We start from the raw sequence: 14475 nt of genomic DNA on the forward strand, positions 1-14475 counted from the left end.
AAACACTTCAATCTTTTTTTTTTATTAATTTCTTCAATAAACCCAGATAAGCTGCTAGTTTTAAGGGATTTATTCATGCAGGCTCTGTGCAAGTTTACATGGTCAGTAGCAAGCTACTCATGTGAAAAGACAACTTAAATGTATCCAAAGTGCGTTAAATTCCCCTTAGATGATCGCCTTCAATTTGACTCAGGTAAAGGTCACAACTAAGTTGCTTTTTCCTTCAATGGCAAAGACAATTGAGTGGTGCAGGAAGGACGAGTCCCAAGCTTCAGAGAGTTTCATGTTTTACATCAAGTAAATGCCTGACTCATAAATTTTAAGGGTTTTATGTGTCTTAGAGAAGGTGGTTGCTAACAAGTTGCTAAATAAGACGATAGAACATCATCACACCAAACACATCAGCCTTGTTGTGGTGGCGACGATAAGTCGTGATTCCATTAATGCTTCAAAAATCATCGTGTTCATGTGTGAAGATTATCTTGCTGAACAAAATATAGAATTATCATAAACATTTGTTTCCCACAGAGCTTTTTCTGCAATAATCCAAAATCCAGTGGAAAAATCCCATAGGCTTTTTGATGAGGGAACCAGGGCAACGTTAACTTCCTCGTTGGCCTACAAAAAGCATCATCCCCACAGCACTCTATGAGCCTTGTGATAAGTTAAATCAAGCTTAATTAATGTTTAGATTAGATTATTTCAATGGCAAGTCCATGTCTCCCTTAACAGATAAAGTTTCGGATGTCTGGCATCAATCAAAGATGGATTAGCCTAATGTTAATGTACATTTGTTTTCAGAAATACTTTTGTTTTTAATAAAGTGTCATATACACAACAGATCAAAAACTTTATCAAAGTACATTAAAAATATCAATTTATAGAGCCCCTGTGAATAAACCCATTAAAACATGTAATACTAGCCCTAAATTTTACATTATTAAGAAGCCAGGGATGTTGGAAGGACAATGTGTTTTTGTTCATAGTGGCCTAATGATGAAAACCAACATCTACTTGCGTTCTCTTGGCTGATGCTAATCACCTTCAGTTAGCTATTTTACATAATGGACACATCCACCAGACAAAGATAGAAATATCATTTTAAGGGATTTGTTTTTGTGTTTTAAGTCTGTCTTTTTGTTTTGTTTTTCAAAGGTCAGAGGGGCTAGCATCCAGCTAGCTGTCACTGAGAAAGGCTGCTACATTGACACTTATGGGAGCTGAGACATCTTTTGTTTTATTTTTGTCTCTTAGCTTTGTAAGTATATCTCAGAAAAGTCCATTTAGAGTTTTAATTATGAGCCAAATCTACATTTTTCTACTTGTAAGTACTTTTTACTCTCCACTTCAACAAAAGTCCTCATAGCATCTGAACAGACAGACTGGAAGTTCCTGTGTTAAGTTCATTAGCGGGGGTCTCGGAGGACTCGGGGTCTCATTCATAAGATTAATACTAGTATAAATGTCATGTTCATTTTATAATTATTTCAATATTAAGCTTGCTACAGATAAATGTTTCATCTTTAGTTGCTAATGCTGCTCATTAACCGGCTAGCACTGCTACATATTAAACCTGTTGGTTGGTGATTTATCCCATCAGATGCTTTTTAGCCTGTAGTTCAAACCTTAAACTTATTTCTGGAAATACAATCTTTTTTCTACATGTTTAGCGCTCAATATCTGTTTCCACTTCTTTGGGGGAAATTTTTCAAATGTTTTCAGTTCTTTGAAAACATTTGAAAAATTTCCATTTCTTTGGTGGGCATTTTTCAATTGTTTTCATAAAACAATTTAGCAAGGCCGTAACATCCATCATGATCAAATCCTCTGTATTTTTGGGTGAAATTGCAACATGGTAGGAAGTTTACATTTTACAGTTAAAAACCTACACATTGGTATATTTTGTGGTAATTTTAGACTTGATACTGAACACTTTGACGCCAATAATAATAAATAAAATGGGATTCAGTATTTCTGCTAACCAGATTTTTTGCAAGGCTCTAAGAAATTTAGAAGTCAATGCTGAGCATGAAATGTACATTTCAATGTAATTAAACAGTTTAATTTTAAGAAAAACAGCTTTAACAGTAAACTAAAAGCATTAACAATCAAGATACTGTTGTTTAAGAATTTTATAGGTTTTATTTTTGGCGTCTACTCATGACCTCAGGATTTAAAAAACCCTTGCTACAGCTCTAAAAAAATATAAATACATTAAAAGTGTGTTACTTTGACTGACAACACAGATTTTACCCAAACTAGGATTTTCTTTGCACAGAGTGGTAAATCCAAAATTCAGTCTTTGAGTCCGTCAGAAACCTACAGGTGACACTTTTTTTTTTTTAAACTATGACCCCAGAGCGACTTCTGATGACTTATCAGCAACATCTGGCCCATCATGGTGACTACATCTGTGAGCTTTCAGATATGTAACCTGAACAGGAAGCTCCAGTCTCTCCTCTCTCTGAGGGGCTCTTCACTCCGGCTAATCTGAGCACGTGTCGCTATAGTGCAAAAAATAAAAACGTTTGTAACGTTTCTTAAGAAAAAAAAAATCAACATAACACAAATGCAGCCAAACAAAATATTATTAACAACAACAACAACAACAACAATATTATTATTATTATTATTATTATTAATATACTTACTGACAATAATAATTATAACATCAACATGGTAACAAAAAGAAGTGTTTGGTTCCAGCAGCCGGGCCAACTTGTTTCTTTCAAGTATCTCTCAACACACACACACACACACACACACACACACACACACACACACCACAAATTTAAACTTCCAAAAAAATAATACAAAAGTGTCTTCTTCTGTCCTCCTCATACATTTTGAAAAAAGTAAACAGATGGGAAACAAAGACAAGACAAAGTAAAATTAGATTGTAATACGTGAAACAAGTTGCATAGTTTTGAGATTTTGTTGTTAGTAGTTTTTCAGGCACCTCGTCTCTCCACGGTCTGACAGGTCGAGTGGTGCTTGAACGTCTCAGCCACATAAATAAGCCTCGCTCCCTCCTTTTGTAACAAAAATATATTAGATATTCTTTTTTTCTATCTTTTTTCTTTTTTTTTCTGAAAGTGCCTTTGAGACTCTTTCTGAGTTCTGCTGGATGAGGACGGAGACAAGTTTTTGTTCCAAGAGAGCGACCCCAAGTGATGGGCGGATGGAGGGAGGAGGTGAAGAATGAAATGCTGGAGATAAAAGTGATAATGCTCACAAAGTCACCTGCTCATCTTCCTCTCCTTCCTCCATCTCCTCCCAGCATCTCTCTCTCTCTCTGGGTTCTACAGTCCTCCACCTGTCTGCACCTCTCCAGTCCAGTTCGTTCCGGATCGACCCGGCTCAGATTTTAATATTTACGAGCAGCCGCACTCCTCCACGATCATGTTCTGGATGTCCTTCTTGATGATCTTCTGCTCCTCGTTGTAGTAGAGCATGGACATGGCTCGTAGCCGAGTGGGAACGCAGCATGACCTCAGGTTCTGGAAGGGGCTATAGCCCCTCATGCGATAGTGGCTGATGACAGTGGAGTGGAAGGACAACGTGGACCCGGTAATACTCGCCACATGGGAGGGGCACTCCCCCTCACAGTAGTTGGCGTGGTAACCGGGAGGCGCAATTATCCAGTCGTTCCAGCCAATGTCTTTGAAGTTGACGTAGAACTGCCGTTTACAGCAGACACGGACTTTCCCGTCACACTCCAGCCCACGCTTCCTGCGCCGCCGCGAGTCACTGGCGTCCTCCTGCCGAACCACGGCCATGAGGAAGGGCCGGTGGGATTGTTCCCGCTGGTTGGCGCGCTGTGATGTCTCAGAGCCACTGGAGACCAGGACCAGCGTTGCACCAGCATCTGCGCAGAGCGGGCAGGAGACCCTGAGGCTCAGCGTCGTGCTCTCGGCACTCTCCAGCAGTGCCTGCACCGCCGCTGACACCGGGAAGGTGTGCCAGCCACTGCGACGTGTGTCCACAGTTTTCTCCGCCAGGAGAATGTCATCCTGCGGCAAAGACGAGCGTCCATTGGGTAGCCGGCGCTGCTGGAAGAGGCGGATGGTGACTTTTGCACGGCTGCGGTTTGTCTTCGCCAAACGGAGGAACAGCCAGACATTTGCCTGCTCCACCAGAGAGAGATCACTTCCTTCTTTAGAGAGGACGAAGTTCACCATTCCCTGAGAGTCACCTGAAACAGACACAGAGACAGAGATTGTTACAACATGATCGTGACGTCACAGTGCAGAGTCAGTGAGGAGGGTTTAGCAGTAAAACTCTAGTCTCTGACTGGCTAAAACATTGAGGTCAAAAGTTTAACTTCTGTTCTAAATCACTGGTAAATTACAGTTAACAGCAGGTAACCACGGCAACAGTTAACAGTCAATAACCTGACCACATCCACACTTCAAAACTGTTCAACTCTGTGGTGGAAGATACATGATGTCTTCATCTGCTGCAGGACAGAGAGACCTGGAACGCCTCACCAATACACTGGAGTCGATTAATGTGTGTGTGTGCAAGAGAGAGACTGGATTCACACCCACCCACGCACGTACGCACGCACGCACGCACATACACACACACACACACACACACACACACACACACACACACACGAATGATCAGTGAGGCCACATCTGAGCTATAGAGTCATCCACACACACAGTACACACTTATCATTATGTTACCACCTCTAACATGACCTCACACACACACACACACACACACACAATGCTGATTGGCTCTTCCTGCTGACTCAGCAGCAGTGGTCGGAGGTTTTGGAGTCAGGCAGCATTTAAACCAGTTAATGGTTCCCACCAGGAGCTCTGTTGTCATTACTGCAGCCCAGAACCACTGAATTTACAGCAGCTCGACTAAAAAAAATGACTGAACTGTTTACAAAGTGTAATCCTGTTTGGTGAATTATGGGAAAGTTTCAATGCTTGCAGGTCAGCAGGAGAGAAGCTGTGACTGTTAAGAGAACAAAGTTTTGTTTTCGAAGGTAAATGCCTGCAGTTTATTTTTTTTAATTTGACCTCGGAGAGTTAGTCATTTTGTTTGCAAGGAGGGGTTATGCAGAGAGGACACAGCAGGAATCGTGATCTTTCTTGGTGGTTTTTGTCAAGAGTCTTGAGCGAGGTTCGCCTCACAGGAAGTGAACAATAATCATCTGTGGAACGTGATTTGTTGAAACAGGCATCATATTAAGTAGACAGCTCTCTCCTCTCACACATCTTACATCTGATTCGTTGAACGCTTCCCTCGCTGGTCTGTCAGATTTTCCCTCAAATCCGATTCAAGATTTAAATCGATTTTCCCCCTCTACTTAAAATCAATTTTCAGAAAAATATTTGCGGCCTGGTAGCACATACCTGAGCTCCAAAACTTTCACCATGTGAATAAACCCCAGCTTTTCCATGGTAAATATGGGCACCATATCTCTTGCAAGACACATTGCAACTGCATTCGTGATCGCTTTCCACTGGGCCCCTTTCTCATCATACAGCAGTGTTTCCCCTACCATTAAATTGCCCCCAACCCTTTGAAGATCAAGTTAGTTTTATTTAATTTAATTTTCTATATAGCTCCAGATCACAACAGAAGTCATTTAAGGTCACCTTTCCTATAGAACAGGTCTACACCCTGTCCTTTTATTAAACTAACTAAAGAGCCTTGTGTTATTTATCTTGTTTACACAACGGCATGTCAGTTCTGTCTATACAGGGTGCATGTTTACAATCCTCCTCTGCTCTGTGTCGCGCATGGTGGAGTTCGGCCCCGATGCGCACACACACAGACACACACACACGTGCACACACACAGACACAGATAAGCACACTAGAGTGCGGCTCGGAATGCATTTTCCCGAGTCCGAGACAATTATAACCGAGCCTGGTCTGAACCAGCCTGTATTGCGTTCAAGCGTTGTCACGTAAATAACATATTCAAGCACTTGAATAGGGATATTTTCGTAGGGAGCAACACCTCTCCCACTCGGCAGCATGAGCCCACTCTGAACTATGGGAGCCCAGTGGGGAGCATCGGTGGCGGATGTTAAAGAGAAACTCGATTTTCTTTAAAACAAATCGACCTAAACTACAAATTCGAATTAATCGTTAAAATCGATTTATCGCCCAGCCCTAACCTCTGGTTAGAATTCCTTCAGTGTTCATTGTTCAGGAGGTTTTTACCAGGAGCTGACTCATCCACAGAGGTTTCCTCTCTCTCCAAAACAAACAGACCATTTGATTAAAAGTGGTAAAAACACTAATAAAGCCGTTTTACATGACAAAAATCTGATTTTTTTGTCACAGAGGGACTGCTGACTACTAATGTAATGTATCAGGCTAAATTGATTCTCTGATGGTTGTTTTTCTGGAGTCTGTTTCACCAACCTGACACCAACAGTCATTTGTCATAAAACATTTTTTATAATAAATTCAGTGGTCCGTTTTAATTGTCAGTCTTTAATTTTTTACTGGATTTGATGTGACAGATTTGAAAGCGCTTGTACATCCTAACTTTTCTTGGCTGAATTTCAGTCTTATGTTTTTCAGTGCAAACTCTCTCTCTCTCTCACACACACACACACACACACACACACACATCCAGACCTGTATTTTACATTTCCTTGAAACCTCCAGGCCAGGCAGCGAGCTAATCACTGGTTTGAGGACCCAATTACCATCCACCAGTGTTACATAAGATCTTTGCATCACCTTGTCCTCTTTCTCTCTCTCTTCCTCTCTCTGTAATGTCTCTCGCTTGTAGGCGTCCATACAGAAAATCAAAGTCACGATTTGGGAGTTTATGAATGTCAGCAGCAGTGATGCTCTGTTAAACGGTGTGAACGGGCGGCTTGTCTGTGTGTGTGGAGGCGGCCGGCACTTTAGCAAGTCCATTAACGCCGTTTAACCAACAATTCGGAGGTGATTATCTCACTTACATCACCACCACTTCAGTAAGATTAAAAAATAAAAGCTCTGTTCATTCATTGTTTCTTAGAATAGTGTTTGTGAAGTTGATTCAAGCTGCTGGAAGAAGGAGGAGAAGAAGAAGAAGAAGAAGAAGAGTCATTGTTTTAACTCGTGCAGCTTTTAAAACAAAGTTTCCTGCAGCAGCGTAAAGCTCCAATCTGTTACTTGACGCTGATAATGATGCTAGCTAGAGGAGAAGCCTGGTGAAGTTGGAAAGTCATGTAAATACATTCTTAACTGGTTTAGTGCATGCTGGGACAGACTGTGGCCTCTTGTTAATTTGTTCAACTAGCAGTCCAAACATCACGGTTATTAAGCTTTCAGCGTTAAGAAACAAATTTATACCATCAGAAACCATATTCATACCACTGGAAACCAAGTTATACCAGCAAAAAACCAAGCCTTTACCATCAGAAAACAAGTTTATACATCAAAAACCATGCTTAGCCCATCAAAACCCCCTTTTATACAATGTTTGTTTGTTTGTTTAACCTTACACTTATTAATAATACATTACAATTGTTAACAGTATTCAAGGGGAAAGTTTGTGAAGCTTGAACCATGAAAAGATTTTACAGGAAAAAATGACTTCAATCATCAAAATAGTTCACACATTCATTTTCATTAATACACTCTTTGATCAATGGACTAATGGCTTAAGCTGGACTTGTGCATTTTCATATGTTTTTTGTGTAAAAATCTAAATCTAAAGTAAAGTAACCAAAGCTGTCAGATAAATGTAGTGGAATAGACAGTGGGGCCAGACAAAAGTACTCAGTTTACTTGAGTAAATTAGTTACATTCCACCACAGGTTATAAGCTTTGGTTTAGAGACTGAAGAAGTGTTCCTGAAGGGAACAGCATTTTTACAAAGTTCCTCACAGTCAGAGGAAATGCTAACAGGACATTAGTAGCAGCTGTAACAGCGAGTGCAGTCACACTAAAGACAGCTCATGTAAAGCTGGTTATTACGGCTGTAATGACAGACGAGCTGTCAACAGATGTCTGTTGCATCAGTGTGATTTACATTCACATGTTCACTTTGAGTTGTGTCACACATCTGTCTGAAGAATCATGAAAAAAGAGCTGCACTGCTATGCTGCTGCTGCTGCTGCTGCTGCTGCACATTCTGCTAGCTTTAAAATCAGCCTGACATGTGACAGTGAATGCATCAGCTGCTTAAACTCAAAGTTAGCCAAAAATTAATTCCCTGTAATTTCTCACTGAGGTTATCTCTCTGAGACTTTGTTACATGTTTGTGGATAAATTGTTAAAGAGTTTCTCCTACTATACCGGAGTGTAACATTTGAGTGAAGTGATTATTTTGTTAATATTCAACAGCTCAGCTCTCACGAGGCTTTTACTGGTCACTCATCTCAGATGTTGAAAGCTCCTTGAATGCAAACAGAGCTACAACCAACAACTACTTTCTCAAATAATGGATGATTTGTTTGGTTTACAGAATATCAGAAAATAGTGAAAATATCTGTCATTATTTCCTAGAGTCACAATTTATTTAGTTTTGTCTAAAAAACAAAGACAAACTAATAAAGAAGACATCAGAGAAGCTGAAATCTGTGAAGTTTGGGCATTGTTGATCTACAAAATGTGTATGTGTAATGTGTAATGCTCTCAAAATTGATCAACTAATTGTTTCAGCTCTGAACAGAAAACAAACAACAAAAGTATGTGAACAAAGGTGTCCACATACTTTTGGCCACAAGACAGACATTAATCCTTTGTCTCTTTGTACAAGCTGTATCCTGTTTGTATTTTTAGCAGGATAGTGTAAAAACATGTTGACAGATTTTCCTAAAATGTAAAGAAAAACTAGTGTAGTTTGGTGCAGAGATGCCCCATTCTAAAACATAACATGCATAGTGAATAATGAATAGTTTTTGCATTTTCTCATGAACTCCTGCCCTCAGCTGAATGGAAACAACCTGCCACATACATCACATGATCGTCCATCACTGTGTGTAACTTGTCTAAAATATTATTGCATGCTGCAGCATTAAATCATTACTTCATTGGAACTATGAGGCCCAACACAGAAAACATGTTCATGATACAAGTTTGTCTAACTTGTACTTAATGTGTTAAAACATGGAAAACAGAGTCAACAGAGCAGGTAAGAAACAACAAGTTCCTGGAGCTCATTTACACTCAGACTTGTAAGAAGTTTTATGTTTCCTGGAGTCTGTCCGACCTCTGCAAGTCTTCTCCTCACAGTTCATCTCTCTCTCTCTCTCTCTCCCTGTAATCCCCCTCCATTTACAGAAGACTGATCTTTACAAACTGATGTCTTAACAACTCATAAAACCTGATTTCTGGCCCTCGTCTGCATTGTCCGACACAGTTCGTCACGCAGTCTCTGTGTTTGGACAACACAGCAGAGAGGAAGTAGACTGAAACACACACACACACACACACACACACACACACACACACATACAAACACACATAAACTACAGATCAGTGTTCTCCTGTTACTTTACATCAACTCTCCTGTCGGATGAAAAAAGTGATAAAACAAGTATGGAGGTTGATAATGCCAGGGGCAGGATTTACTGAAGGGAATTCTGACAACAAACTATCATTTACTATTTTAAAATTACATGCCCATTTTAGACTATCAAACAGACAATCAAATACCAAGTTAATACCACCTAAAACATGTTTACACCATCAAAAAACAAGTTAAGGTCATCAAATACCAGCTTCATACCATCAAATACCAAGTTCCGCCCATAAAATGTCCAAAATTGGATTTTTTACAAACTGGGTTAGGACTTTAGACCTCTAAAATCCAGATGAGATTATCCAAAACCCAGTTTAAGCTTCAAATACTTAATTTAGACAAGAGAAAGCCCAGTTAGATCATCATATATGTAATGTGAACCACCACCACCAAAAAAAAAAGGAAAAAGCATTTTAGATGATCAAATACCCAGTTTAAGCTATTCCATGCACAGTTTAAGTGTATCAAAACCTTATTTTATTTTTTTCTGTAATAACAACCTTAATTTAGACCATCAAAACACAGTTAACACAATCAAAACCCATTTTAAACCACTGAACAATGAGTTAAGACCACCAAAATCACAGTTTAGACCTCTGAAATCAGAACATTGAAAACTAGCTAATCCAAACCCATTTTATGCTGACCCAAAATCAGTTATGGCCATCCAAACCCAGTTTATCCTGTTACAAAGGTGGTTTAAGCAATCAAAAACACAATTAAGATCACTTAATGTCCACCTTGAACAAATGCAAACATCCATCTAAAATCATCACTGACGTTGTCTCAGTTCTGTCTGATATTTCTCAGCGTGTCGCTCCTCACAGAGAAAAGATTTTCAGCAGTGGCTTTCGACACAAGCTCAAATCTCTGATGCAGAAATCAAGAACGATACACTGACATTTGAGACTAACATTATCATCATCATCCTCATCGGCAACAGCCTCCAAACATTTCCTAATTCTCCTATTCGCCCCTGGGGCGTATTATGACTTTGGTTTGATTTATCAGAGGCGGCCTCTCTAAGTAGCTAACAAAGCTAAACAAGAGCTCCTGCCAACATGGGATGCAAACACTGATCGGTATGTTGTTAAAAGGACTCTGAGTTTATGATCAATCTTTTTAAATCCTCTGTAATCCCCCTCAAACACACACACACACACACACACACACACACACACACACTGTGAGTTTTGGAAACAATATCTTATGTCTACCAAATCCCACTATTTTTGATTTACCTTTTCTACAAATTAGCAAACAAATTAGCATGAATCATTTCATATCAAACCAGCTGCATCTGCAGAGTCTTTAGAGCCCTGATGAAGCTGCCTACTTTTTGCCGTCTCTGTCTCAATTCAGACTCCCCCACTTCATCGTATCATATCTTTATGTCATCTCTGAGACATGCAGCCTTCTTAAGGCCTCAAAGTCCCACAATGCACTGCATGATGATCAGTAGTTTATTAATACATACTTTCAACATATTGTACTGCAGTAACCAGAACTATAACTATAATATTATTACTTCCATTAATGTTGTTGTAAGATACTGTCATTACCTGCATATCTCTCTCTCGCTCTCTCTCTCTCTCTCTCTCTCTCTCTCTCTCTCTCTCTCTCTCTCTCTCCCTGTGTCATATGGATTACTGTTAATTTATCATGTTGATCTGTTCTGTACGACATCTATTGCACGTCTGTCCGTCCTGGAAGAGGGATCCCTCCTCAGTTGCTCTTCCTGAGGTTTCTACCGTTTTTTTTCCCCCGTTAAAGGGTTTTTTTGGGGAGTTTTTCCTTATCCGCTCTGAGGGTCTTAAGGACAGAGGGATGTCGTATGCTGTAAAGCCCTGTGAGGCAAATTGTGATTTGTGATATTGGGCTTTATAAATAAAATTGATTGATTGATTGATAGTCTAATGGTGCATTCAGTTGATCGTCATCTACCTGTAGGTAATAAACTGATCACATGACTAGACGTTACTTCGCAGGTAATTAACCTGCAGCCATCACGTTCAAAACTCAACTCTTCTTCGTTTTATGGGCTGTTGAGGGGCCGGTTGCATCAACTGGTCTTAAGCCTGGTTTTAAGGTAAGTCGGTCGTTCTAAGTCCGACCTTATAGTTACGCCGGTTGCACCAACAGGGCGTAAGCCTTCTTCTCACTAAGACCAGGCGTAAATCTTATGCCTAGTCAAGAGCAGGCGTAAGGTCATTATCAAGCTGCTCTCATGTGCTCTAGAGTGCAGAGAGCCCAACTTGGTTATGGCACGTCTCATCCACTGTCTGTATACGAGTGGGCATTTAGACGGGAGAGGGTAATTAGGGACAGAAGCAATTGGACATAGCCTATATAATGACGAGGAGCAGATTGAGAGGTTTCACTTCGGTAGGAGAGATCAGTTTGAACTTACTGAAGAGCTGTCACCGGATTTACAGTTTGATTTTTTTTGGAGATGTATTTTTTGCCTTGCTGAGAAGATCTTTCCACTTCTTCCTCATGTCAGCCTCTGTATGAAGGCAGCCAGAGTCTGAACACGTATTGATGTGCTCCGTTATCTCTGCCCATACCGACTGTTTTTTCTTATTTGTAATACGTCTCTCTGCTCGCTGTACAGCTTGATTAATTTTCTAATTTCAGTGTCAGTAAAGTTTTTCGTTGATCCTTAATGTTTTCTTCAAATCTTAAACTGTAAATAAACTGTCAACACAGATGAGAGGGGCTGTGAACTGTCAATTGTCATCTGTCAAGCACACGGGGTGATTCAGCGGCGCGTCATTTAACGTCACCACGCTTCTCTAGGCAGGCCGCGTGGGGCATTCCGGGGGCATTCACATGGACGCGCACAGCTAAAACCAGCGTAGCTAAGACCAGGTGTAAGCCCTGTTGGTGCAACCGGTGTAAGTCCACTCCTTAAGACTGGTCTTAACAAAGACCGTCTTAGGAGTTACGACCAGGCTTAGTAAAGACCAGTTGGTGCAACCGGCCCCTGAACACACCGTGGAAGATTCAGTGTTAGTGGGTGTTGCCTTTCTGAGGAGGCCAAGAAGAGTCTTGACCACTGCTGATTCTGGACACACATTATACTCTATCCACACACACACACGCACACACGCACACACACACACATTTATACAGTGTCCCTGTGTGTGTCCTCTATTGTCCATCCTAATTCCTTGTTCAGTGGATAAGCTGCGTTCAACAGGCTGAGCAAGAAAGAAAGAAAGAAACAAAGAAAGAATCAAAGAACAAAAAGACAGAAAGACAAAGAAAAAAGAACAAAACAGAGAAAGAAAGAAAGAAAGAAAGAAAGAAAGAAAGAAGATAAAAACAAACAAAAGACCACAGGAAGACAGAACAAAGGAAAGAACGAAAAAACGTGTGATGGGAAGAAAGAAACAAGGAAAGAAAGGAAGACAGGACAAAAAAAGAATGAAATAAGAATGACTTAACAAACGAACCAACAAAAGAAAGAATGAACAAACACATGAAAGAAAGAAAGAAAGAATCAAAGAAGGAAATAAGGGAAAAAAGACAAAGAAAGAAATAAAGAACAAAAAAAGAATAAAAACGAACAAAAGAAAACAGGAAGAGAACAAAATAAACAGTGAAAGAACAAATGACAGAAGAAACACAAAAGAACGAATGAAAGAATGACTAGAAGAAGGAAAGAACAAAAGAAAGAGTGAAAGAAATGACAAAGAAAGACCGAACAGAAGAATGAAAGAACAAATGAACCAACAAAAGAATGAATGAAAGAACAAAGAAACGAATTAAAGAAACACAGAAAGAAAGAAAGAAACAAAGAAAGCCACCAATTTGTGTCAGTCTCACTCAGAGAAGATGAATGAGAGGAGGAAGCTGTAGGTGCACTATGTGACAAGTGTGACAGATCAACATATGACCACTTCCTGTCCAAACGCTGCTTCCTGTCAGTTTAAAGGGAATGTTAATCTACAGCTCAGTCTGCTCTCAGTCTGTCCGTTTACACTGAAGGGTTCTCTTTACACTGTAAAAAAAATTAAATGTTTTTACCCCTGACATTAAAACTTAAACTGTACAAAACGGTTTTACCCCTTCACATTAAAACTTACACCGAACAAAACTGTTTTTACCCTTCACACTAAAACTTACACCATACAAAAACTGTTTTAACCCTTCACATTAAAGGAGTAGCTCTCCTATCTCGTTGTACAAGAATGCATAATGACAATAAAGGCTATTCTAATTCTAACTTACACCGAACAAAACTGTTTTTACCCTTCACACTAAAGGTGAAAACACACCGGCGCCATATGACGCGTGTCAAAACAGACGCCCCATTATTCTCTATTTACAAACCCACACCGCTATTGTCCTATTTTCCAGCGTCTCCACCCTTGAAAAAGCTCTTCTTTTTAAGAGAAAAGCCTATGTTGTACTTCCCAGCTCCCGTAGTAGCACATTAGTAGTAACCCACATTGATATTGTCATTGTCTGATTGCTGTCCTGCATTCTTCCCAGTCTTTTGTTCTAATTGGTGGTTGGCAACTACCACCGCTGCCACCTAGTGGAGTGGAGTGTGCAATACAATTCTGGTTGACGCACTGTAGCGCAACGCTTTCTGTGTGTGTTGGGGGCGGCACTTGACTCGCGTCAATGACGCCGCCATCATGTGACGCCACCGGTGTGTTTTGGACTTCAAACTTACACCATACAAAAACTGTTTTAATCGCTCAAATTAAAAAAAAGACATTGAAACCTTTACAGCCTGCAGCCATGAACAAGCACTGTAGTTTAATCTGACTCTGTCCCACAGACACTGTCCTGCTAACACAAATACTCAGCAGAGCACCAAATGTGGATAATCTGCAGCTGGAAATGGTCTCTAACACAGTCTTTCCTCCTGTTTGTTTGATTGAAATCTACAATGAGCAGCAGTCTTTATTTTTTACAGTGCACCACAGGATCTTTCTTTCCTCTTTACTATTAAAA

The 14475-nt window shown here is 40.2% G+C and overlaps 1 protein-coding gene across 3 annotated transcripts in view; it reads right to left on the bottom strand.

Moving 5' to 3' along the window:
• Window positions 1-2742: 2742 nt before the first annotated feature.
• Window positions 2743-14475, bottom strand: part of inhbaa (inhibin subunit beta Aa) — a 35109-nt gene continuing 23376 nt past the window's right edge. For all 3 annotated transcript variants that reach the window (XM_049565816.1, XM_049565819.1, XM_049565818.1), the window contains exon 3: window positions 2743-4195. In XM_049565816.1, coding sequence (XP_049421773.1) covers window positions 3375-4195 — 821 coding nt within the window. In that variant the 3' untranslated portion in view covers window positions 2743-3374. The remainder of the gene's footprint in view (window positions 4196-14475) is intronic.

Source organism: Epinephelus fuscoguttatus, linkage group LG21 (genome assembly GCF_011397635.1).
Source record: "Epinephelus fuscoguttatus linkage group LG21, E.fuscoguttatus.final_Chr_v1".
NCBI classification, from domain to species: domain Eukaryota; kingdom Metazoa; phylum Chordata; class Actinopteri; order Perciformes; family Serranidae; genus Epinephelus; species Epinephelus fuscoguttatus.